Source organism: Leuciscus leuciscus (genome assembly GCF_965113295.1).
Source record: "Leuciscus leuciscus genome assembly, chromosome: 7".
Taxonomy (NCBI): domain Eukaryota; kingdom Metazoa; phylum Chordata; class Actinopteri; order Cypriniformes; family Leuciscidae; genus Leuciscus; species Leuciscus leuciscus.
This window is the reverse complement of record NC_138731.1, coordinates 35684806-35707220: the sequence shown is the minus strand read 5'-3', so window position 1 is coordinate 35707220 and position 22415 is coordinate 35684806. Positions and strand designations below refer to the sequence as shown.

Below are 22415 nucleotides of genomic sequence, written 5' to 3'. Positions count from 1 at the left end.
GTAATAAAAAAAAAAAAAAAGTAATCGATCACAAAACCATGTTTAATTCTCCTAAGGAGCAGTGAAACGTCTTACAAAAATGAGAGCTTACAAAAGCAAAAGTAAACAAGCTGTTCTCCATAAAATGTGCAGCGCACAGATAAACGTTGTTATAATGTTCAGGAACAGTGTTTAAAATCAATTTGAGCTACTATCGTCAGCCTTAGGAAGGTCAAACAAATGAGTTTTGGAAATGTTGTGGAAAAAAACAGTGTCTCTTTGACTAGTGACAACACTGTCTTCTCTAATGCATCAATCAGTCCTCTTTTTTGTGTATTTATCGGAATTATCTAAATGAGAACCATTGTGACTTCCTAAGATCCAGAAAAATATCCAGTTGTTCTTGGAAAGTGGATCCTGTTAAATAAAATATCTCCCCTTTGGAGTGGACTTGGAGCTTTGCAACCTTGCAGATCTTTTTTTAATGCTCAAATAGAAACATTACTAACTAAAGTTGAAAAAGTGAAAAAGCATAACAGGACCCCTTTAAGAGTGTATCAGCGCACTGACTGCACCAACGTCCTTGTAAAACTCCCCCTGCTGGCAGAAGTAAATCACTGATCCTCTCTCACTGGAGCTATAAATAATGATCTCCATTCTCAGAGTTCACAACAAAAGAGTCTTATCGAGCTTTCAGAACAGCACAGATCAATACCGTGGCTATGCGTCACACAGACTATATTCACCTATTCTGCAGAAAAGAGAAAAACAGAAAAAAAAAACAGTGTTCTGACAGTAGTAGGGAGAGGGAGATTTCTGATGCTCTGTTCCAAAGCCTAGTGAACAGTCTACCAGCATGTTAAGCCACCAGAGGATTTTCCAAAATATCATGTTTTTGCCTAAATGTAAGGTATCCAATTACTATTTACAATTACTACTCTACTATTTAAGGTAGTAGAGAATCCTAAAAATGCTCTGCACCAAGCATAGTGATGAAATAAATCCAAGATGGTGGAGGAGGCTAGAAAAATGTAGAATATTTAATTAAAAACTGAAGAACGATTGCTAAAATAATTCAAATTCTTAAAAAAAATTCGAATTTAAAAAAAACTTTACATTTTTTAGGATGCTGTCTAAAAAGAGCCTGTAAGTGTTAGCTAATGTTGTGTTCAGACTTCTAAGAAGTGAACGTCATTAAGAAGAAAAGCAAGTGAGATAATATCTCATAGACAGGCTCAGATGAAGGCTGTAACCTTGACCCCTACTTACAGCCAATTAGCCTTTCCCCAGTGAGTGTGTAGATGTGTGTGGGCTGCTGGTGAGATGGCCTAATCAGCTTACTGCTCAAAGAGATCAAAGACTACACACACACACACAAGCCCAGGGACACACAGACAGACCAAGGATCAATGCAATAGGATTTTGAGCTGTCAAAGTTTTCAACTAGTTTTCAGTGATCTGCTAAAAAGTTACTGTTTTGTCCCATTTGCCCCTAACAGGCTGTTTTCTAGCAAATTCAATTTTAAGGAGCAAATGCGGCACATTAGTGCCCTTCTGTGGTTGATATAATTATTACACCCATGTACACCCTTGCCTGCTAAAATAACAATCTGGGTTCAATATCAATTCATATAAATCCTGAAGTTGTACTTTTGGAAGACGCGTTTTAATATGATTAATAATTTTTTCCAAAGACTAACACAAATTGACGTTTAGTTCTATTTAACCTGACATATTCCTCAAATAACAAGGTCTCCATTGTGTTCATAAAACGTGATAAAGGAAGGCTGTTAACTTCAAAGTGAGGCAGTCTAAATCACTTTATTGTATGAGGTAAATTTACACTGCTTTCCAACACAGTGCTTTTCCCACAGTACAGGATAAATTATGGTAAAAAGATGAGTTTTGAGAGTTAAAAGAAAATCATTTATGATTTGTTCTATCCTTCCAAAAATGTGAGCACAAAAATATACATTGTACTTATATAAATAAATATATCACAAAGATAGGTTACATCAATTAATTATGTAATTCCTTACAGTTTATCTTTTTAACTGGCTGGGTTAAGATATTTAATAAATTACACTATGGACAAGGCTGTGGGATGCAAACTGATAAAAATCTTTAAAAAATAATTTATACAAAAATAATCTGAGGAAAAACAACTTTAGAGGCTAAAGAAACAAAGTGAAAAAACATCAGTTTACTGCACTGTGTCATAACTGTCTAAAAGCAGAAAGAGTGATTTATGTAACAGAGTGGAACCATGATGGCTGAGATTGTGCCTCAGTATGATGTCATTTCCTGGTCCGTATCAGATGTTGTGCTTTGGTGCTCTGGAAGTCTGTAAATAGCACAGAAAAAAATCAGTCAAACGAATGACAAGAAAAGCATTTATTTCTCTAAATTAAATAACTGTCTATAAGATGTTTTTGAATTTTTTTATTATCTGTTAATTTATAACATTAATCTGAAATAGAAATTAGTAACAATGTATAATTCTTCAGTTTAATTGAATGCATCCGTGCTGAATAAAAGTATTAATTTCTTTCAAAAGCAAAAAATATCTCACTCAGGGTAGTGACTGTATTGTGTGCATGTTATTCCTAATGTGTCCATTAGTGGGAGTTATGGCACTATAATGAGACACACAGAAAATACTGTCCACTGAACAGCTTTACTGAGATTTATTAGTAATGTCCAAATTAATCAAGCTCCAACAACATAAGGAAAGTGAAGCAACATTACGCTGCCTTGAAAGGCTTGATTAGGATATTCCATTTGACATATACATCTTACTTTGATCCGTCCTCACATCTCAATCTCACATCCTTTCCTCATGTCTTAAAAGGAAAGATCTAAGATGCAAGGAAATGAAACAAGGATGCACAATCAAAGAAAAGAGAAGGACCCTGACCATTAAATCTTATCTTCATCACACATAAAAGTTTCCTCATCTTCGCCAGACAGAGGGAACATACGCCTCTTCCACGGTGTCAATGGCTACATAAGAGGGGGAAAAATTAATACAAGTTTGATACACAGGCAGATTAAATTAAATAAATAAAAATGTACCTCTCTGTCCTCCACACTGGCTTCTGACAGAGCTTCAGGAGGACTGAAGGTCCAGGTGGAGGGGACAGGAGAATATTCAGATGGGTGACAGTGAGCAAGGTGGTCTCTCACAGGTACAGATGAACAGCTTCTCCTGGATGACCCGTAGAGGGAAAGAAAAGGAAAGACACAACAAAGAAAAGTTCAATCATCAGCAGCAAATATGTACTGGAGAATATATGTGCAATAAGTGCGCATCTACAATAGCCGTAATACACACAGACCTGATCTTGTTTCTTCCGTCCTGATCCCAGTAAGACCAGCGGAGTTTCTCTCTACGCTCATAACTCAGGTGTCTCTGAATGAAATCTTCATCTTCTATCTCTTCTAACTGAGAGAGATAAAGCCCATCACTCCACAACAAACTGCCACTGATGACATTCAACATTTTTATGACCTACAGTAAGTTAATAACTATAAAACTTACCCCTTCCTCCTGATCATCCTCCTCTCTTTTCAGTAAAGGAGAAATATCTACCTTTCGCCAACTGCAGTGAGTAAAGAGAACAGAATACACAAAACAAGAAAAAAAATTAAAACAAGTATTCATCCACATCTTTATGCATCAGCACAGTTATTGAAAGTGAAGCCTACATCACACAATTGGTACATATCATTAGTTATTTTTTTCTGGAAATTCAAAGAAAATTTTTTGATTAAATTACCGCTAAGTAATGCAAAAAATAACCATGCAAAAATGCCTAAAATAAGCAAAAGATTATTAGTCATAACAAATTTATGAAGAATCTTAAACACTTAAAACAGTAAAACTAAAATCACCTTAGCATTCAAATACACTATCGTTCCAAAGTTTGGGGTCAGTACAGTTTTCTGTTACTTATTAATACTTATATATTCAGCAAAGATTAATTAAATGGATCAATGGTGATTTTAAAGAGATTTTTAATATTACAAAATATTTCTGTTTCAAATAAATGCTTTTTTTTTTTTTTACTGTCTATTTATCAAAAAATCCTGCAAGAAATGTATCACAGTTTCCACTGTTTTCAACATTGATAATAAATGTTTCTTGAGAAGCAATCAGCATATTCAAGGCCGCCTTAATGCACGGGCTTACCTGGGCTGAAGCCCAGGGGCCTCCCAAGTTCAGGGGCCTCCCATGTTCAGGTTCATGATGAGCTGAAAAGGTCATATTGTTTTAACTTGTCAGATTTTGTCGCTGTATGTCGCTAGTCGCTTTTGGACGTTGGTAGTGCTGTCGCTCTAATGTTATTGTTAAGGTGCGTTCACACCAAACGCGAATAGAGCGTCTGGCGCGAGTGATTTCAGTGTTGTAAAGACGCGTTTACGCGCGTCTAGAGGTCCCGCGGCGCGAATGAGGCGAGACTGCTCGTCTGGCCACATCTATACAAAACACCACCACAAGTGATATTATACAACTATATCATTTTAATTTGACTAGGAATTAGGCTCAAAAGAAACAGTATGCTGTTGGGAGAGTGTTTTTATATCTACCACACAGCAGTGTTCAGGGATTAAATCATTTACTAGATTAACGATCGATCAATCTACAAATTAAACTCACTCATACTGTCATCAATTACTAAAACGTCATCCGAATTTGACAAATAGGCTAATACATTTTCTTGTCCCTAATAGTCAACATAATGCACTGTAAAATGAACTGCAGCAGTGCTAAACTTGCATCATAAAACTACAACACTCGAACTATAAATGTATGAATTAAACTCACTGAGACTGTCGACAGTTTCTTTTCCATGCATCATTTTATTATATCCATGTTTGTGGTTAGTTACAGTCAAATCATATAAAACAGTGAAATCGCCCTTGAACTCTTCTGTCTTGCCGATTCACATGCAATTTCACTCGAGACGGTGACGGGAGCTGAGCTCCACTGAAAGGCTTCTTTCCTATTGGTCGTCGCTCGCGAAAATCGCTTCTCATTTGCATAAAGTTGAAATTTAGTTGCTGTGTGTGGTTGTTAAATAAAGTGTCTTGTGTTTATGTGCTCAGTGATATGTTAATAACAATATTAAAATGAAAAACAATATTTAAAAAAAACACTGTTGTAGGTCTCGAAAGAAACTAATGCATTTTGTGATGTAGATTACCTATAGATAGGCTATTACACTTTTTTTAAATGAGACTCTTTCAATTGAGGGGATGGGGGGCCTACAAAACCTCTCAGCCCCGGGGCCTAACATTAGGTTAAGGCGGCTCTGAGCATATTAGAATGATTTCTGAAGGATTATGTGACTGAATTCAGCTTTGCCATCACAGGAATAAATTATATTTTAAAATATATGAAAATAGAAAACTGCTATTTTAAACTGTAATAATATTTCACAATATAAGTTTTTACTGCATTTTTTATCCAATAAATGCAGCCTTGGTGACCATTTGAAAGAGACTTCTTTCAAAAAAATTTTTTTTAATCTTTCTGACCGCAAACTTTTGAATGGAAGTGTATTTCATCTGCAGTAATGTCCTAATATCTCTCTGGTGTCATTGTTGTCATGTGAAAACAATCAATACCTGGGTGTTAAAATGTTCTTATACTGAAGACTTTCCACTTTCACTGAGTTGAACAGAGACATGGGAATATCAATGTCATCAATGCTGAAAACACTCTCACATTTCCTTCTGCGCAATGGGAACTAAAACAAAACAGGACAGTATATGATTATTTTCCTCAGACTAACTAGATTAGAATTCCCCTCAAGGTAAGAAACACTGATCTTTGTTTGGATTAGAGCAAACTGAGATACACAGTATTTATAATGGTTTGGTCAAAGAGCAGACCTGTGAGTTTCTCTGTTGTTTGGGTGTACAGTAAGAGATGGGAACATGCTCGAAAGATTCGTCCACATGACTGTCATCACTCTGGGAGACCAGATCAGACTTGGGGGTAATACTGGAGATCTGCAAGTCTAGAACAAAGCAGTATTACTACCTTAAACATCTCAGAGTCTTTGTTGTATTTGAGTAAAATGAACCACATGTACCCATTGGCCTGTCAGAGCAGCGCCTCCTCCTCTTGCCCTCCCTGTAAGCTCGACTGCGGTGCTCTTGGGCACATGCCCGTCGTATAGGAGTGCTCTGCCTTCTGGGTCTCTTCAAATGCCTTTGCCTTCCATTTTTTGGTCGGTGACTGCAATCTATAATCATTAATTATAGAACATAAAGACATTATCAGAACATGCATATTTATAAGAAAACAAAGAATATTCATAGCATACATGGGTGAGCTTCTCAAAACGTCAAGATCACATCCAGGTCATATTTCTCCCAAAAAGTCAAAATAAGGGATTTTGCATAAAGTAAATAAAGCCTATTTTTGGGCCATAAATATTTTTTACATTGTGACTAAATTCCCATTACAATGAATCACATTTACGCCCCATATTCTCTTTATCTTAATGTAATGCAAAATAATGTAAGATATATTATTTAAATTGTCATAGCAGTATTTGTTATACTGGCTTTAATACTTTTAATACTCTAATTAGAAGTATTTATTATAAATAACAATCTAATTAGAATCACCTCTGATAGACAAACAGAGAGATAGATGCAAATAATCTTTATGGTTCTCATCTTTTTGGCTTTATATAATGCAAAATATAGTTTCTGAATGTTTATTTGGGGGGGTTGTGCATGGACTGTAACTGTTAAACAGTATTGGGTTGTTTGAGATTGTATTATTTACAATAAAAATAAAATAAAAGAATATCAAGGAGATCATGGAAATACAAATTAAATATATTTTGGCTATAAATAATTTAACCCTGATGAAATATCACGCGTGTGTGTGTGTGTGTGTGTGTGTGTGTGTGTGTGTGTGTGTGTGTGTGTGTGTGTGTGTGTGTGTGTGTGTGTGTGTGTGTGTGTGTGTGTGTGTGTGTGTGTGTGTGTGTGTGTGTGTGTGTGTGTGTGTGTGTACTGTGCACAGTGCCTTCAGGCTGGACTTGTGAGTTACTGTGATTTGTGAGTCTGTGTAGATCTCCACTCATGTTCTGGAAGCTACAGGATTGCAGATAGACCGCCTGAGCCACAGAGATAAACATGGACAATACACCACAACATTATGACTAAACCCACCAAGCAGCCTACACACACTTTACATCATCCCACACACCGGACTTCAGAACTCAGAAGAACTGACATTAAATGATCATACACATCCAGGTCATGTGATGAAAAGAGCAATGGAGGGACCATGAGATGACTGTTAAGGAAATATTCCTAGCTTTTGTAGTTATTTTTTTGTAGTTCGTTCACTGACTACAGGGGTGCTGCAAAGCACTGACAGAAAATCAACTAAACAGCATGAGGTGTGTTTATATTTTTGAAACCCGTACCATACGTCCATTCCAGTGCAATCACTCACTAACTGACAATATCTCTCCGTTAAGAATAGCATTGCTGTTTCAGGATCATTAGGCCCCCTAGTAAGACAATAACCAGCAGAGCAGAGAAGAGTGGCAGAACATTAATGATTAGAGTGTGTGAGTCAGAGTCCAGTGCCAGGTCGGCTCACTTCAACTCCAGCACTGCATTAAGACTGTGGAGCAGATATCGACTTCAGCATGACCTCCAGATCTGCACTGGGAATGGGCGTCACTGTGTATTAAAAAGTATCGAGGACAGAGGTGCCAGAACATATTTAGGCAAACATGCTGATTGTGATGTCACAACATGGAAATCAATTAGGTTAGGTTTAATATTGTATTTTATGTTTTAATAAATAAATGGTACATACAAAGTAATAAAAAATATACACTACCGTTCAAAAGTTCGAGGTTGGTAAGATTTTTTTGTTTTTGAAAGGATGCATTTATTTGATCAAAAATACAGTTAAACCTGTAACATTATTACAGTTTAAATGAACCGTTTTCTATTTGAATATATTTTAAAATATAATTTATTCCTTTAATGGCAAAACTGAATTTTCAGAAGCCATTACTTCAGTCTTCACTCTTCAGTGTCACATGATCCTTCAAAAATAATTCTAATATGCTGATTTAATATGCTCAACTAATAACAATCTTATTATGGCTGCTGAAAACAGTTGTGCTGCTTAATATTTTTTGGGAAACCGTGAAACAATGTAAAAACAATGTATAAGTCTTTACTATCTTTAGTTTCTAAAATTTCTTTAAAAAAAAAATCTTACTCCAAACTTTCAAACGGTATTGTATAAAAATATAAATTATGATTAAATAACTCTTTAAATGATAAGGAAATAGGTCATGAATAAAAACTTAAATCTAATAAATGTATCAAGGGTTGTTTGAGATTGTTTTGATAATGTAAATAAAAAAAGAATATCAAGGAGATCATGGAAATACTAAGCGGGCTACAAGTCGGCTATAATTTATTTGACCACAATGAAAGATAATTGGTGTGTGTGCTTAAGTGTGTGTAGGTGTGTACAGTGCATCAAGTTGAATTTTCAGCAGCCATTACTCCAGTCTTTAGTGTCACATGATCCTTTCATTATTCTACCTAATAATTATGTGTGCTGTGTATTTATATTAAAGTGTCTCTTTTTTAGCTTATCAAATTGCTAATGGCCAACTACTGAACTTAATTTCAGTCTCTTTGTTTGACACATGGTGTTGCTGTTAAAGTAGACAAAAAAGAAACATAGGGAAAAGCAAACACATTTTTAAACACGTGTACTTAAATGCATCCACACACAAATGCCATGAGATGATTCTTACGGAATAACGATCGGGAGACTCTGCCTCTGGAGCCGAGACAGTGATGGGGACTGGAGGGCTCAGTATTCAGGAGGAGAGATCGCTCAAGCACATTTTCTTCAAACAGAGCATTTTGCAGATGGAAGGCTGCTGGAGTTTCTGACGGATAGAGCAGACAGGACACAGTTAAACCTCATTTATATAACACACACAACAGGAAAATGTAATAGTTGCACTGCACTTAAATATAGTGGTGATACAGTAGACATGAGGTTGTGGTTAGTTAGTATGGAAACATCTGTACATAAAGAAAACATTAAAACATCTCGTCAAAATGTCAAAACATTGTCAAATGTGAAAAATGTCGGACTTGACTGGATGTTGCATTTGAGCCATATTACAGTATGAGCTGAATGCAGAGGTTTTATTCTCATGACAACCAAGGCTAATTTGATCTACCTACTCCACATTCCTGCTGCTACACGCAATCAGCAAAACAGCAGGAACGGCACAATTTTGACATGCTGATGGAGTAACAGTCTGATACGAGACAATTTATTCTGAGTGAATTGAAGTGACAGCCTAATGCTTTGAGATGGAGGAGTGACTAATGGATTGCTGTAGTATTAACCTTTAACCTTTATGAAACCATTAATATCATAACATCCAATTACTACAGCAAAAATGTGAACAGCATTTTAAGGCATCTAAAACAGCATCACATGTATCAATTGTGGAGAAGACAATTTACAATGCATTGTGACAGGCTCCATGGAAAAATAATCCCTTCAAGATGGTGGATGGAGTAGGAAAAATGTCAGTTTTAACCATTCATCTCTCTACCTGAGGACACTGATAGAACACAATGCACTTTGCCGCCTGTTCTCTCTTTTCTGCATGCAGGGTTTGCGCACACAGAGGCAGGATCACAGGAGGCGCAATTGGGAAAAAGAGAAGGGGAAGACTGCAGGACCTGTGAAGAGAGAGACAGAAAGCAGATGTAACCAAAACAGGGAGGTTATAAGAAGTTATGGGCAGATGGGAGAATACAAATTACTAATCAAATGTCTCATCCTGATGCTGAAGGCTTAATTTGCAGCTAAACGATCCAGTCCTGATTTGTCCTACTGAGCATTAAAACAAATAAAAAGTGTTAGAAGTACACAGCTAAGTTAACAGGGCCAAATCGATGACACACATTGCTCTGGGGAACCAATTATGACATAAGCAATGCATGAAAAGGAAAATCATGGCAGCCAAAATCAGACGGCTATAAAATGAGAATCATAAACAAGGTTAAAGGAAGTGCACCAGGCCAGCTGGAAAATAGTCTCAAAACATGGTGTGAGTCATGGAGCAATTTGAAGAGGGCTCGCATGCCTTCGTCATTTCTGAAGCTTAATAAAAGTCCCATAATCACAATATGCTTTTACTGATTTCCTTATTTTGTGTTCCACAAAATAAAGTCATACAAAATTGGAATAAAGTGTAGGCAGAATTTGACCGGATTTTCATTTTTGGCTGAACTATTCTTATAAAAGATTTAATGTTGTTTCTCTATTTCTTTTTATTACATTTCATTTTGGTAAATACATCATCATCCTGCTGCTTCCAGATTCTGGACTTAAAATGAAGTATGTCTGGTTTACAGTTCCGGCTGCTCATAGAGGACACTGAAGGACAGCAGGGTAGACCTCAAATCAGCCAGCAGTAATTACAAGATTATCATCATTTATGAAAGTGCAGCTGGCCTGAGCACAGCGTGTTAGCAGTTTTCAAGAGAAAGGATAGAAAAAAGCTAGGCTATTCTTTCTGAGCTCCCCTGGGGGCTGTTGGGAAAACACACACACACATAGACACACACACACATACGTTGGGTTTTCATGTTTTATAGGGACATTCTATAGACACAATTTTTATACTGTACAAACTGTATCAACGCTGAACTTAAACTTGAATTACTTTCTTCTAGAGTTGCTGTACAGCCAAAACAATCTTTGTTGCATTAATTTCCTGTTATCACTGTAAATCTGCTTTGAAACAATCTATATAAATAAAGGTGGCTTGACATAAATGGATCAAAAGTCACAGTAAAGACCTATAAAACTATAAAAGGTTTCTATTTCAAATAAATGCTGTTCTTTTTAATTTTCAATTCATCAAAGAATCCTAAAAGAAATTATGGTTTCCACAAAAATATTAAGCAACACAACTGTTTTTAACAATGATAATAATAAGAAATGTTTCTTGAGCATCAAATCAGTATGTGACCCTTGGCCACAAAACCAGTAATACGGGTACATTTTTTAAAATTGAGATTTATACACAATCTGAAAGCTGAATAAACAAGCTTTCCATTTATGTATGTTTGTTAGGATACGACAATATTTGGCCGACATACAACTATTTGAAAATCTGGAATCTGAGGGTGCAAAAAAATCGTAACATTGAGAAAATCGCCATGTTCGCGATTGTGCTGCATTCACTCACAAAAATACGTGCCGACTCATTATTCGATTAGACTCCCAAAAGTTAAGATAGTTTTACATAAATTTTGCTTAAAAATGCCAACCTGTTCTCTGTGAGACAACGGGTCCATGACGAAAAGCCTAGGCTTGTGATAGGTCAGAAGGGGTCGAGTCCGAGCTGACATACAGGTGACATCCACCTGAGGGAGATACTGTCGTCTGTGACATGTTCGCTTCCTCTTCTGCTTGACTTTGTGTAAACACTGTGGCCCGCTGGGAACATAGGCACCCGTGTGTGTCACTTGGCTAAATAAATACAAAAGGAGGGATAAAATCTTCAGAAATTTGATCATACAATAAATAAAGAGGGAGAGATTCATTGATTCTCTTCTCCACTCATATTCTCTCATCCTTTCCTTATCCTTTCTAATTCTTCTCAATGTCTTGTTCGCTTATTCAGTTTTCCACTGGGCCAAATGATTCATCCTGACATTCACCTGAGGTACATAAATGTATACATAAATATCAGAATGAGGGAGCTTCTACAGTGCTGCAATAAATACAAAATTCATGAATGAAATCAAGACAAACAGCTTTCCTGCAGGTGGTTCTGGAGCTGATGTATGACTAAATAAAATGATCTGTAGTGTGTCAACAATGACAGAAAACTGTTTTTCTCAGGTGTGAATATTCTTATATCAGTCTCGTTTCTTGAACAATAAACATCTACCAACCAATTACATTTAGGACAATTAATCACAATTCCATTTCTGATTTTAAAGTTTCTTTATTTCCACATATTATACATTGCAGCATCATTTCTCGCAGTGTCTGAAACGGTTCGATAAAGGAATCAGTCTCTCTAAACCCCTTCTTTTCGAGAGCCTACTCTGCTCTGATTGGTCAGATGGCCCAGTCTATTTTGATTGGTTTGCCGCTTACAGTGCGTGTCAGAAACTAAAAGGTCAATACCATATCTGAATTTCAGCTCTGGAAGCTTCTTTTGCACTTGTATACACATTGAAATGAACAGTAACAACGGCGTTGGTTTTACCCTGTCAATTCGAGCCCGAGTCCTCATCCTTTTGAAATGCGTGCAAAGTGGATTTGCTTTCGCAGCACAGAAAACAGCGTCTTCTCGAAATGTCAACAACACTAAACAAACTCTTCCAGGCCTCAGCTACAACTACAGTGTTTGAGGGTGGGTCAAACTAGACGTTGTTCGCAGAAAGCCAATGACGACCAAAGGCTGGCATTATGCAAATTTGTTACAAACCTACGTAGCTTCATACAGGAATACTGGAATTTTCTAAGCTTTGCAGACCATTTACATTCAAACAGCTATATGACACCCTACATGAAAGGTAAGATCCAAGCAAGCAAAATAGGGGCACTTGAAATAACTGACCCTGTGACATCTGAGGTTAATTTTAGCCTGTTGATGAGCTTGTAGGTGCAGGTTATCTCCTCACCTGCTGTAAGTTGCTTTCTGTTGGCCTCTCCAGCGATTGCAGGGTCCTTTAGACGTAGGTGATGAAGAAGGTGAAGCACACAAAGATGGCATTAGGCTGTTCACAATCTGAGTCAGCTGCGCACTCTGAACACACACACAGACACAGCCATGAATTTTGTGGGGTTGATTTAATCAATGTTTACGTTCTTGTCTAAATGCCTGTGCTTTTCTTAAAAGAATAGTTCACTTTAAAATGAAAATTACCCCATGATTTACTCACCCTCAAGCCATTCTAGGTGTATATGACTTTCTTCTTTCAGACGAATACAATCAGAGTTATATTAATAAACACCCTGACGCTTCCGAGCTTTATAATGGCAGTGAAGTCCAACCATCAGTTTGAAGCTGATGGAAAAAAAAGTGCATCCATTCATCCATCACAAAAGTGCTCCACACTGCTCTGGTGGGTTAATAAGCGAAGTTCACAATGTAATTTCGGGAGGAGTGAACCCATCTAATCTTTCAATTAACTTCCGTAGGATATAAGCAGCCGCTCACCTTGCTCTGGCATCAGCTGTTTTGGCTTCCCTCCACCTCCCCAACTCCACCAACATAATTTAGGCATCTTGCTACCATACTCATCATCCAAGCATTAGTAGTCCCACTGGGGAGTATATCTAAGCTCGACTTGAAGCTGCTTCCTTGAGCCCCTCCATTGCGGACAGCAAGCCAAATACTCTTAACCTTATTAGCTTAAAGATTATATGGGCAAAGGAACTTGTGAAAGGCCTTCTGAAGCAAAGCGATGAGTTAACCCACCAGAGCAGTGTGGAGCACTTTTGTGATGGATGAATGGATGCACTTTTATGAGCTTCAAACTGATGGTTGCAATCCACAGCCATTATCAAGCTCGAAAGCGTTAGGGTGTTTATTAATATAACTCTGATTGTATTCGTCTGAAAGAAGAAAGTCATATACACCTAGGATGGCTTGAGGGTGAGTAAATCATGGGGTAATTTTCATTTTAAAAGTGAACTACTCCTTTAAGCACCTGTCTCTCAATGTTCCTCAGAAGGCGTGTGGGGCTGCTGGGTTCCATCTCTGGATCAGAGTGCAAATCTTGCATGTTCCCAGCTGTGAACGATAGATCCATAGTCTCTGTCCACAAGGTGTGTTGGATCTGCCTGTCCGTCAGGGGCTGAGACTCTGCTAAAACCACATGACCCTGGAAGACATATTAAAGAAACATGCATCAGAAATACTGATCAGAATTGAACTGTGAATTTATTATATATATTTTTTAAGTTCAATTCAACTATTTGAAATTAATCTGTATTGAAGTATTAAATAACAGTAGTCTTGCCATTCAAACTTGAATTTAAAGAAGTAGAATTAAAATGTAATGAAATGAAAAGAAATTCTATAACTGGTATGAATAAATTTTTTCCAAATGCATGTTTTTATTATTAATAATAATACAAATAAAATTATGAATTACACTTAAAAATGTTTAATAATCAATGTTTAATTTGTAAATACAAGTATTCTGGAAAATGAGGTGTGCTATATTTTATAATGTGCGTTATATTTAATAAATTCATTTTCATTTTAAAAACTGTGGTGGAAGTGCACTTCACTTTCCCAGAATTCTCTAATTTACTCAGTATATTTTATAATCAATAGATTAAAATGACAATAAGTATTTTTTGTAAAACTATCTAAAAAATATGGTGGCCATTTTAATGTGTTGAATGCAAACATTTAAATATTGATGTCTGTGTTTTGGCTATTTAACTTTTTTCAAAGTCTTCCACATATTATGGAAGAATATAATTAATGATGTCATTGTTACAGCATTTATATTTTGACTGTTTGGACTAATTCATCTGTTATAAGACTATTGAATATCTACTGACTAAATTCCTTTTTAGTCATTCCAATTCACTATCCTGTTAGATATGGTAATTTCAAATCAAATTCACAGGGAGAGCATTCTTATTTTTTTTTAATTCTAACTGCACAGCCCATTTCCTTCCTGGTCTAGCAGATGCTGTGTTAGTTCTTCACCTTATTAGAGAGGATCTGCTGCTGGAGTTTTCCAAGCCACTGAATCTGAGAGTCCAGCTCAGACAGCCTCATCTGAAGCCACGTCCAGCGACTGCAGAGTTCAGCTCTGTCCTTCAGCCATCTCCACTCACAGACACGACAACTGCCCCCCACAAAGACAGAAAAGGTCATTTAGAGCTGAGATTTTATCCAAAGTGACTTCACACAAAGACAGTCCTCCAGGAGCAACCTTGGCAGAGTGTTTAGGAAACGTGTTCATGGAACTGACCCAAAACTTAACAATCACAGAGGCAACAGGAGAGGATCTGAATGATAAGCCTATCTGTCTGTCTGTCTTCCTCTCTGCAGATACATACATTAGCGCAGACTCTCACCCCAAATTGGCAAATTCCAGGAATATCTACAACGCAGTGGAGCAGCAGTGAACTCAAACAAATACATTGGGAAGAATGAGATCTCCTGCTGGGTCAACAGTCTTCCTGCTCACTGTATAAACAAACTCTCCACCTCTCTAACCAGCCTACTTTCTCTCTCAGAGTCGACACACATTTACAGGGCACATCCCTGCTTCAACAAAACAAATGGCAGTCATAGAACAAGTGAGCAACCAAATCTAGCATTCCAGAATTGAAAATATGAGACCATAGATGGCTTTGTTGCTTCCTTTGTTCCTCAAGGGAGTTCAAACCAAATAATATCACTACATACACTCTTTATTGCACTGCATATACTCCAAAGCTAACTAAGCAGACACTGAAGCTCCAGTAAAACTTTGGGTCCTTTGATTTTTTTTTTCAGAATTAAGTAACCACAACTTAACCACTTTAAAATGTGAACATCTGTGAAAGGAAAGAGAGTACTGACGTCAAAGGTGTGCATTCCACTGGCTGAGAGCCGAATCTCAATCCACAAAAAGTGCCCTTAAGCAATTCTGTTACTAAAGCCAGATTACTCATTTAAAACCTTATAGCAGTGTTCTCATATCCAGCTTCTTCAGAAAATCATAGACTGTATGATGGTAGATGGTAATTGAGATTGCCGGGACATATGGAAAAGTCACTCAAACTATTTTGTCATGGCCTGAGGGGAAGCAGACCCAACAACCACAGACAGCTGCTAGCAAGACTAAGGGGTGTTCACTCTCACAGCAATTTCTAGCAAAAAAGCAATCAGAACTGCAACATGAGTGCAATGGGACAAAGTTGACAAATTTGTGCAAATCAGGGATATTATAGTTAACTAAAATTAAAACCATAAAAATACTTTTTGTTTCTTGAAATAAAATAAACCTATATTTATATTATAAATAGGCCTATATTCATATGTATTTATTTATTTATTATATAAAATATATGTAACATATATACACACATATATATTTTTTATTTCAGCTTGCCAGTGAAACTTTCAACTTGATGTACTAAAATATCTAAAAATGGAATAAAAATGAATAAAATCTATGTAGACATATTTAAAAATAATAATAAAAATGAAAAACACACACAACTAAAAATTTAAATGTAAAATGTAAAAATCAATGATACTGATAATGAGTTGGTAGTCACCACATTACATTGCTCCTGTGCAAGTTGAACTCTCCTTAACTTTGTCACATTACTGCTCATGTTGCCAGAATTTCCAAGTACTCAAGTCATTGTATGTGTGGCATTTTTAATGTATTCTGAATAGTTTTGATTGATAGGACCAAAAAAAAATAGCGTGTGCAATGGGCAAAATAATCCAATACAACCCTAAAGTTACTCCTCGTGCCCAATGAAGCCATTGTAGCTCTTAGCTTTATGCCCAATTTTACAGACCTCCTCCAAGCCAATTCTGGCTCCTTGTTCCTTCCTGCTTGATAAGTCTCTCATACTGATGCTGAATGAGGGATTAGAAGTGATGCAACTAAAAAAAATTTACTCCAATAAATCATTCCAATTTTCTAGGAGTTTCCTGAAAGATACATTCTCTTCAAAGATGATGTTCTCCCATCCAAGCTTATGCTGGGAGGGACCTTACAGTGTAAGTGCAGAGTGGGCGAGCAAATAACAAAGAAGGACATGAAAGCTCTGATGTACAGGCTGGCGAAGGGCAGCCTGATTTCTATTTATTTACTCATCCCAGGGAAAGGAGAGAGCAGCTGTCTGTTTCACTGTGGCTGTACAGAAACAGGATCAGAGGAAGAGCCAGCTGCACATGAACACACTAGATAAAAATCTTTACCATGAGGGAGAAATATGGTGACAATTTCTCAACAGCTGTGTACAGAACAGAGTTCTTCTGTGTCTGTGAGCAAAGCTGCAAACGAAACATATAGCACTGCCAGAGCCAAATGCTTCCTCTTTCCATCTTCTATGTTGCTGCTTGTTTTCCCAAACCTGTCGTTACACTCCCTCGCTGCTTGCCAAACACTCACGCCTGGCCTGTCATTAAAAGTTCTCTTTTACTGCCTGGCAACTACTAAGTAGAGATTAATTCTACCCTTCAATTCACCTACTTCAAGATCTCACCCAAGGTTATTTTTTTGTATTTTTAAGCTAGATCCTTATATTTTTTGTTTATTAAGCTTTTTGACTTACATAGTAATAGTGTCAGTTCAATTCTAAGGTTTTGCTATAAGGTTTTTTACTTCTATTCAGCAAGGATGCATTAAAATAACAAATCAAAAGTGACAGTAAAGACATTTATGTTATGTAGATTTTCTTTTTTAAATAAATGCTGCTCTTTTGAACTTTCTATTTATCAAAGACTCCTGAAAAATGTATCAGTGTTTCCAAAAAAATAACGACTTTATTCAACTATTCATTTTCTCCTGTGTGGGCCTGAGTGAATTCACGTAGTGTAACAGCGCAGCGCTTACGTCAGAACATAAGAAAATGAATAGTTGAATAAAGTCGTTATTTTTGTTTGTTTTTGCGCACAAAAAGTATTCTCGTCGCTTGATAAACTTATGGTTGAGCCACTGTAGTCACTTCGACTATTTTAACGATGTCTTTACTAACCTTTATGGGCCGGCAAGTTTCGATCCAATAGAAGCCTATGGAGGAGTGAGCCAGCTCTCAGATTTCATCAAAAATATCTTAATTTGTGTTCCGAAGATGAACAAAAGTCTTACGGGGTTGGAACGACATGAGGGTGAGTAATTACTGACAGAATTTTCATTTTTGGGTGAACTAACCCTTTAATGTCTTCCAATTAATCTCTTTCCATGAGTCAGAACTCAACTTGATTTAAAGGTCAACCTTCATTAAGAAGACCATTCAACATCACATCATACTCACTGTGGATCCACTGAGGTCGCTCTGGTGTCTTCATGTTCCCACTCTTCATCTGAGCTGCTCACTGTGACATCTGAGTCAAGAGACTCCATCACCCTGTGCAGAACAGCATGGCCACTGTGTACTAAATTCTGCACATCTCTGGATTTCAGAGGTTGCCCATGTGCTTGAGGGTACTGAAGGTTTCTTCCAAGAGTGTGATATTCCTCCTGCATCTCTACAGCATTAAAAGTCTCAAAAAGATGCTCTGACGTCATGGGGTACTTTAGGGAACAACGTGTTTCAAGAAGTTTGCTCTTCAAACCCTCCAGTTGGTGGCTATAGTGTCTAGAGGCATGTTCACCAAGCATCGCTAACACCCTCTGTTGTAAACGTCCAGCTCGATTCGCCAATGAAACATGCTGGGAAAGATGCCACAATGACTGAATCATCAATCCTTCCTCCATTTCCTCCACACTGTCAACCCATGTCTGATTTGAAGTATTGAAGCAATGTGGTACTTGCTCTGAGGAAAGTGATTTGGTGTCCACTTGACAGTCTCTTGTAGAACAACCATGTCGCAGAGGGCTGGGGTTGTGACTGGGCTCTACCACGTCTTGTCCATTGTCTTCAAGAACGGGCATGAAACACATTTGTGGAGCACCTGCTGTAGAACCCGGCGAGTTTCTGTTCAAAGAGAGGAGGGTGAATAGTGGTTCTGGGCTTGACAGCAGAAAGGCTTTGGGATGTGAATCCTTAAACATAGGCGACAGGAGCATCTGCGGGAGCTGAGGAGAACCTTTAGAGGACAGGCGGTCCAGATGGACCATTGAAGGGAGGTTCTGCCAAATCTTCTGTCCAAAACTATTCTCCACATCCACACCAAGTGCAACACCGCTGTAGTCCATTTTTCCACTCAAAGAAGAAGATAAAATGGATTTAATAGATTTTGATCTGATGTTTGGATGAGTCATTCCATAATCCCAGTCCTGATGGATATTCTCAAATGCAGGTCTTATAACATCATCTGAAACTGATCGTACAGATCTGTCAAAAGAGACACAGATTATTATAACAGATAAAGTTAACTTACTGACTGTGTGAAAGTGAATGTTTGTGATGTCCTTTAACTTTATCAATAACCATCGTAATTTAAAATGATCTGTCTAACTATAGCAGAAAAACAAGCGAACAACTGCAAATATTCGTAAACGGATAGATTACAACTATTTTTCCGCTCACGCGATAAGCGTAATATTATGAAAATAACGGCAGGATGGAAAAATAACGTCATCTCACCTTTAACAGCTTCTCATTTCAAAAACAAAACTCGGAAAGACCAAAAATATGTTATCATCCATGAATGAATCATAAATACAGTCCTGCAAGTGATATAAAATACTAATTTGTCAGTTTTATTAGCAGAAATCGACCGATCCGTCCGATGTTCCTTCACACCGCTGAACACCAGCCACCGGAGGACCGAGAGAGAGAGAGAGAGAGAGAGAGAGAGAGAGAGAGAGAGAGAGAGAGAGAGAGAGAGAGAGAGAAGTGTGTGTGTGTGTGTGTGTGTGTGTGTGTGTGTGTGTGTGTGTGTGTGTGTGCGTGCGTGCGTGCGTGTTTATTTATGTACAGTGTTGGCTACTTTTATTGGAAGCAAATTATGTATGTCATCTTTAGTTTTCTTTTAATCTATTAACCTAAATTTCGCAATGAGCGTTATCGTCGTTTGTTTTTGATTACTAGAATCCTTTTGTGACAACAGTCAATGAAAACATCAAGCAGACCAAACATGCCATGAGATATTTGGCATATTTGTGGCAAAGTTTTGAACTGTCGGGTTAGAAAATATCCATACGTATTACGTGACATATTCAGATGATTCCTGTGATTTCTGAAGAAAATAGATCCCATAAGCGGATCCCAAACATTTTCTCTTTCAAGTTGGATAAGGAAGGAGGGTTTTCCTGAGAGCTACTCTCAAGGTTTGTTTTGCCTACTTCTCCCTAAGTGCGTGTATAGGCTTGAAACACAGTGAAACCCTACTCTGAACATAGTTTGGTTGTAATGTGCATTCAGTCCACCAGGTGGGACTACTATACTATTTGGATTTGGAGTTGAAACAAAAAGTGCACGTCAACAATAATACCTCATCTTTGTGTAGAATAATATTATCATGTATATTTATATGGCGTGCCACGTCACATAACACCTGGAACATTAACTTAAGATTAGAAGAAGAAAAAAAGATTTTATTTCTTAATAACATATAGGCCAGGCAATTCAGGCAATCAAAATAAATAGACAAAATGTTTTTATTTATACATCTTTTTTTACTCTTGTCTAGTTTCCATATAATTGCACATCTCAACATAAAAGCCCTTTGCATATTTTTTTATATAATGTAAAATGTTAGAAAGACAACATTAGGCAAAAGAAAAACTGAGAGCATGCAAATATCTGATGAAGTATTAAGCAAAGCATAAATAGCCTTTATGTATCCCTGAATACAACATACATTACATCAAGCAATTTCTGAATTTCTACTGTACATTTGCACTATGTAGAGTCTATATAGTATATTTCTGAATAATCAGAAAGAAAGGAAACATGATGCACTCTTGCAACACGTCAAAGTGGAGAAACTGGTGTTATAAGATTTGCAAAAATCACTTAACCCCTTTGAAATACAGGGAAAGTGAGAGGGAGGGAAAAGGAGGGAAATGGGAGTTTGAGGTTTACAAATGTCAACATAATTTCATTTCAGGGTAAAATGATCCATTCAAATCAACCATTCTGCAAAATATATTCATATATCATTGACAATTATTGTATTTTATCCATCCACATTTCAGAACATTTTTAGATTTTTTATTTATTTTGGGAGCTGCCCCAACATTGCTTCCCCATTAAACTGTGCCAATAAATGTATCTGCTGCCAGAAGTGACATAACCTAAACTGACTGATTAAGAAAGAGGAAATTTCAGGGTTTATAGTTTTTTGCCAGTTGCAATGGACAACAGCTGCACTGCTTGATGCCAGCATATTGCCAAGACAAAGCAACACCTGAACCAAAAGTCTGGTTAAAATGCAGTATCCTACTGTTGTTTTGCTGGTGATGTTCAGATAAATGCTGGTTGAATTCAGTTCATTGCAGAAACCTCAACTTCCAGATAACATGGATTCAAATAGAAAGAAGAGTCTGTCAAAAAACAAGTAGGCCTACAAAGAGTCTAATGTGCGTCATCCATATCAAAATAGGCTGCTGGGCAGGAACAATCCAGTCCTTATTGCAAAGAGTATACTGTAGCAGTTTCTGAAAAAAAAACAATGTCAGAGAGAGAAAAAAAAAGATTACAAATGTTAAGAATAGGATTGCATTCTAATGACCCCAGTCATAAGCAGTGGATTTACTGGTCCTTTCTTTGAAGAAAACATACAGTAGACAAATAACATCAGAATAGCGGCAATAAAAACAAAAGTTCATGTTAACAATGAACAAAACCATTTTACCACTAGCCACAAAGAGGAAGAAGTGAAGAAAGGTTCCACCCCTAATTTAAATACGTAAATATCTTTAAACTATGGAGCAGTAAAAGTTCAGTACTTCTGTAATTTCAATGCACAAAATAAAAAACTACAGAAATTATATCTTTATTTGAGACGGAAATTAGTTTTTATCTAAATCATTTCCACCTTTTTGAATGACTCATTGTGGTCAATATATTAATGCTTCCTTGTTGCGTCCACAGCTCAGTGGAAAGTCTTTTGAGCCATTACTTCATCCATCTTTTATTTGTATTTCAAAAAATTAAAGGACACCACATGACTATGGACACTGGTACAAAAACTAGAATGCCAGAATTGTTATTTTCATGTAGGCCTACTCACCCTCATGCCGTTCAAAAACGTATGACTTTATTTATTTATTTTTATAGCATACTCCTGGACAAATAAAAAAAGAAAGTGACATAAAAGTGACCATATTAGGCTACATATTAGTGCAGTTTATTCCAAGACTTGTGCGTTGCTGCTCTCAAACGTCAAAGACGTTTGGTCACGAGAGGCGAGTCGTGAGAGAACGATTACGTTTTATGGAAGGCCGTAATTAAAATGGCAAATGGCGTTTTGGTCGTTTGCAGTTCATTTTGGAATTTCTACAGAAGGGAAAAAAAAGAGAACAATTTACAATCTTAAAACAATTATCCAAATCTAAAGATCCTTCTTCTTACATTTTAAAAGGGCAAAAAGTTATCTAAGAAAACGCAAATGACCACAGTTCCTACGGTAGGATCGGTCCGTTTTTAAGGTCAGGCTTAGTGAAGGGTCAAATATCACTTTTGGGTGAACTATTCTTTAATATTAAAGAGTTCAACAGGTAAAACAAGC

The 22415-nt window shown here is 37.0% G+C and overlaps 1 protein-coding gene across 4 annotated transcripts; it reads right to left on the bottom strand.

Moving 5' to 3' along the window:
• Positions 1–1781: 1781 nt before the first annotated feature.
• kansl1l (KAT8 regulatory NSL complex subunit 1-like) lies at positions 1782–19499 on the bottom strand. 4 transcript variants are annotated; one of them, XM_082175470.1, is made up of 16 exons: positions 19325–19499; positions 18050–19072; positions 14769–14910; positions 13753–13926; positions 12721–12845; positions 11353–11554; positions 9624–9753; positions 8802–8939; positions 6081–6233; positions 5878–6005; positions 5611–5732; positions 3521–3581; positions 3318–3424; positions 3055–3187; positions 2897–2982; positions 1782–2323 (listed from the first exon to the last, which is right to left on the bottom strand). In XM_082175470.1, exons 2-15 carry the CDS (start codon positions 18997–18999, stop codon positions 2899–2901), a joined length of 2649 nt encoding a protein of 882 aa, XP_082031596.1. In that variant the 5' UTR covers positions 19000–19072; positions 19325–19499; the 3' UTR covers positions 1782–2323; positions 2897–2898. The 4 variants fall into 4 exon arrangements, with proteins under 4 accessions (XP_082031596.1, XP_082031594.1, XP_082031597.1 ...); XM_082175468.1 differs by having other exon boundaries at positions 2921–2982; XM_082175469.1 differs by lacking the exon at positions 1782–2323 and adding an exon at positions 2364–2837 and having other exon boundaries at positions 2921–2982.
• Positions 19500–22415: the final 2916 nt, after the last annotated feature.